The sequence below is a fragment of the Melozone crissalis genome, unplaced genomic scaffold (genome assembly GCF_028551555.1).
Source record: "Melozone crissalis strain CALT ecotype California unplaced genomic scaffold, PUWL_Pcris_2 ptg000079l_1, whole genome shotgun sequence".
NCBI classification, from domain to species: Eukaryota; Metazoa; Chordata; class Aves; order Passeriformes; family Passerellidae; genus Melozone; species Melozone crissalis.
In genome coordinates, this window is record NW_026535856.1 from 5702129 (window position 1) to 5706668 (window position 4540).

At 58.0% G+C, this 4540-nt stretch overlaps 1 gene segment (V, D, J or C); it reads left to right on the forward strand.

Moving 5' to 3' along the window:
* The first annotated feature begins 346 nt into the window (after positions 1-346).
* LOC128946352 (Ig heavy chain V region 6.96-like) lies at positions 347-3102 on the forward strand. The segment is given in 4 exon segments: positions 347-421; positions 822-987; positions 1671-1823; positions 2930-3102. Coding segments are annotated over 4 exon segments (567 nt in total).
* Positions 3103-4540: the final 1438 nt, after the last annotated feature.

The following is a 4540-nucleotide window of genomic DNA, read 5'->3' on the forward strand; positions in this document are numbered from 1 at the left end:
ATTTCACCCAAATCTCCCCCAGTTCCCGTGCCCTGATTGGAGGAGGCCTCAACTGGAGGCCAGGGATGAAGGTTTGGGGCCAATGGTTGAGTTTTGGGGCAGGAGCAGGGGAGGGTTGGGGGTCAGTGCTGACCATTGGGGCAAATGGGGACAAGGGGTCAAGGGCTGAGGTTTGGGGGGAGGGTCTGGGTTTGAGGACAGGGGGGACCCAAAAATGGGAGCAGGGCCTAAACCACCATGACCAATATCACCACAGTCAATATAGTCACCAGCAGCAGGAGCACAACAATCATTACAATTTTTGGCACAGAAATAATTGGCGGAATCCCCGACCTTGAGGTTGATCATGGTCAGCGTCATCAGACGCTGCCCGTTGTCCCTGGCGATCATGAACTGGCCCTTCACCGAATCCGCGTACCAGGTGCTACCACCGCTGCGGATGTAGGGGACGAATTCCAGCCCCTGCCCGGGTCTCTGACGGACGCATTGTAGGGCAAAACTCCCGAAACTGAACCCGGACCCTCGGCAGAGCAACGTCAAGGACCCCCAGGGGGGCTGGAGGTCCCCCCCACACTCCAGCAGGGTCACGGCCGCCCGGAGCCCTGCGGGACAAAGGGGAGATGGGGATGAGAAACCTGATTTGTCGAGAGTCCCCCAGTCATCCTGGCCAGTTGGAAAAAAGTATGGGATTCATTCTGGAGGGTGACCAGGATAAGGAAGAGAATGACAAAGGTCCCAGTTTTGGGCCAAGAGTCAGAATTTGGGTCAAGGGTTGAGCTTTGGCCTCATCCCCATCTCCGCTTTGTCCTGCAGGGCTCCGGGCGTCCGTGACCCTGCTGGAGTGCGGGGGCAACCTCCAGCTCCCCGGGGAGTCCCTGCGCCTCCTCTGCCGAGGGTCTGGGTTCAGTTTCGGGAGTTTTGGAATGTTCTGGATCCACCAGAGACCCGGGCAGGGGCTGGAATTCGTTGCTGGGATCAATGCTGATGGTATCAACACCGACTACGCGCCGTCGGTTAAGGGCCGAGGTTGTTCATGGTCAGTGTCACCGAGCTGTGCCCGTTGTCCCTGGAAATCCTGAACCGGCCCTTGAATGATGGCGCATAGATGGTGACGCCATTGTAGTGGATCGCTGTGATGTATTCCAAACCCTGCCCGGGTCTCTGGCGGATCCAGTACATTCCATAATCACCGAATCTGAACCCGGACCCTCGGCACAGCAATGTCAGGGACCCCCGGGGGGCTGGAGGTCCCCCCCGCACTCCAGCAGAGTCATGGCCGCCCAGAGCCCTGCGAGACAAACGGGAGATGGGGATGGACAAAGCTCAACCACTGACCCCAAAATCCTGATTCTTTGACCCAGAATTTGGCCCTTGGCTCTCCCCATCCGCTTCATCTTGCTGCTCCAGCTTGGACTCCCAGGTGGGTCCGGCCCCTTTTTCCAGCCAACCACCCCCAGTTTGGGGCTTTGGACCAATCAGGTTTCCCATCCCCATCTCCCCTTTGTCCCACAGAGCTCCGGGCGGCCGTGACTCTGCTGGGGTGGGGGGGGACCTCCAGCCCCCCGGGGGGTCCCTGCACCTCCTCTGCCCAGGGTCCGGGTGCACTTTCTGGAGCTATAAAATGTTCTGGGTGAACCAGAGCCCCAGGCAGGGGCTGGAATACATTGCAGATATCAGCAACACTGGTGGCTACACCGAGTACGCGCCGTCGGTCAAGGGCCGGTTTACGATCTCCAGGGACAACGGGCAGAGCTCGGTGACACTGACCGTGAACAACCTCAAGGACGAGGACTCCGGATCCTATTTCTGTGCCAAAAGTAGTGGTGATACTTGTTGTGGAGCTGCTGCTGCTCTTGATCCAACTGATCTAATCACTGGACCCCGGTCAGCATCCCCGTGCCCCAGACCTTTCCCCCAAACCCCCTTGCTGACCCTCTGTCCCAGCCCTGCTCTTGCTCTGCCCCAAATGTCCCCTCTGGGCCACACTCAGTGCCCTCGATCTCCAAATGTCACTGAAATGTCTGGATGTGGGCCCAAGGCTGAGCTGAGGGGTCAAGAATTCAAATTTTGCCCAAAATTCCAGATGTGAGGCCATGGCCAGATTTGGGTCCGTGGCTGTGACTCGGTTTTAGCAGGGGAGATTTGGGGTAAAACTGGACAAGTCTGGGGGCAATGGTTGGGATTGGAGGGACGAGGCTGAGCTCAGGGGGAAACCGGCCCTGATTTGGGGCTGGGAGCTGAGATTTGGGACCAAGAGCTGAGATTTGGGGCCAGGTGCTGAGATTTGGGGCAGAGCCAGTTCAGAGCTGGGACACGGGGACAGGAATGGCGTCAGGGGCTGGGGTTTGGGGAAAGAATCTGGAAAATGGGGACAAGTGGGGAAACAGCAATGCGGTTGGGGACAAAAGGATTTGCAGCAACAGCCCAACCAGCGCCTGCATATTTGGCACAGAAATAGGATCCGGAATCGTCGTCCTTGAGGTTGTTCATGGTCAGCGTCACCGAGCTCTGCCCGTTGTCCCTGGAGATCCTTAACCGGCCCTTGACCGACGGCGCGTAGAAGGTGAACCCACCAGTGTTATCAATCCCTGTGAGCCATTCCAGCCCCAGCCCAGGCCCCTCTCGAGCCCAGATCATGGCATAACACCCAAAACTGGACCCGGCCCCTCGGCAGAGGAGGCGCAGGGACCCCCCGGGGGGCTGGAGGTCCCCCCCGCACTCCAGCAGGGTCACGGCAGCTCCCCCATCCCCAAACCTTCACTGGTTTTGCCCCCAATTCCCTTTGTTTCTCCCCAAATCTCCATCAGGGTTTTCCTGTATGGTAAAGTGCCTTCAACCCAGCAAACAGCCCCAATCCACCAAATAATTAATTTGGATCCTCAGCCTGACTTTTGTATCTCCCCATCCCCATCTCCCCTTTGTCCCGCAGGCCTCAGGGAGGCCGTGACCCTGCTGGAGTGCGGGGGGGACCTCCAGCCCCCAAGGGGAGTCCCTGACGCTGGTGTGCCACGCCTCTGGCTTCAATTTCGCAAAATCTGCAATGTTCTGGATCCACCAGAGACCTGGGCTGGGCCTGGAATACGTTGCGGGGACCAACGGTGATGGTTCCACCCCCAGATACGCGCCATCGGTCAAGGGCTGGGTCATGATCTCCAGGGACAATGGGCAGAGCTCGGTGACGCTGACCATGAACAACCTCAAGGACGAGGATTCCGGATCCTATTTCTCTGCCAAAAACGCCTATGATGGTTGGGGTTGGGAGGCTCATGCTGCTGGTTCAATTTTAGGCCTGTCCCCATCCTTGTTCCCCAGGTCCTTCCCTCCAGCCCTTGACCCCATTGGTGACCCCCCACGGACCCAAATCTGGGCAGTTTTTCCCAAATCTCGACCATTTGCACCCAGGTTTTGGGACATTGTTTGGGACTTGGAGCCAAGAGCTGCGGTTTGGGTCCAGGAGCTGAGATTTGGGGCATAGCCAGCTGAGTTTGGGGCCAATGGTCACAAGTTAACCCCGCTGACATCTGGGGCACAAAGGGCAGAGTTTTGGGGATGAACCTTTGAGATTTGGGCCAAATGATGAAAGCCCCATGGAAATGTGAGAGGTGAGGCAATGATGGGGGAGTTGGGGGAAAATGTTCAGGATTCAGTGCCAGGAGTAAAGATTTGAGGGTAGAATGTCGGAATTTTTGGATGTTTGTGGGTTTTCAACGGCTGGGGTGGGTCCACCACTGACAATGTCAATAAAAGCAGCATAAATATAAGAAGGACCACAACCATTGGTGTAACATTTGGTGCAGTAATAGGATCCGGAATCCTCGTCCTTGAGGTTGTTCATGGTCAGCGTCACCGAGCTCTGTCCGTTGTCCCTGGAGATCGTGAACCGGCCCTTGACCAACGGCGCGTACCAGGTGCTACCACCAGTGTTCCAGATTCCTGCAATGAACTCCAGCCCCTGCCCGGATCTCTGCCGGATCCAGAACATGTCGTAGCTTCCAAAATTGAACCCAGACCCTTGGCAGAGGAGGCGCAGGGACCCCCCGGGGGGCTGGAGGTCCCCCCCGCACTCCAGCAGTGTCACGGCCGCCCGGAGCCCTGCGGGACAAAGGGGAGATGGGGATGGGAAACCTGATTTGCTGTGGGACTCAAAGTGGGTTTGGCCAGTTGGGAAATGGAATGGGACCCACCTGGGAGGACCAGCAGGCCCAGGAGGAGGAGGTTGATGAACTCCAAGGGTCCCAGTTTGGGGCCCAGGGTTAGGATTTGGGTCAAGGGTTGAGCTCCGGCCTCATCCCCATCTCCCCTTTGTCCACCAGGGATCCAGGTGGCCGTGACCCTGCTACAGTGCGGGGGGGACCTCCAGCCCCCCGGGGGGGTCCCTGCGCCTCCTCTGCAGAGGGTCCAGGTTCAGTTTTGGGAGTTTTCCCATGCAATGGATCCGCCAGAGACTCAGGCAGGTGCTGGAATACGTTGCGGGGATCTGGAGCAGTGGTGCTTACACCTACTACAGTCCATCGGTCAAGGGCCGATTCACGATCTCCAG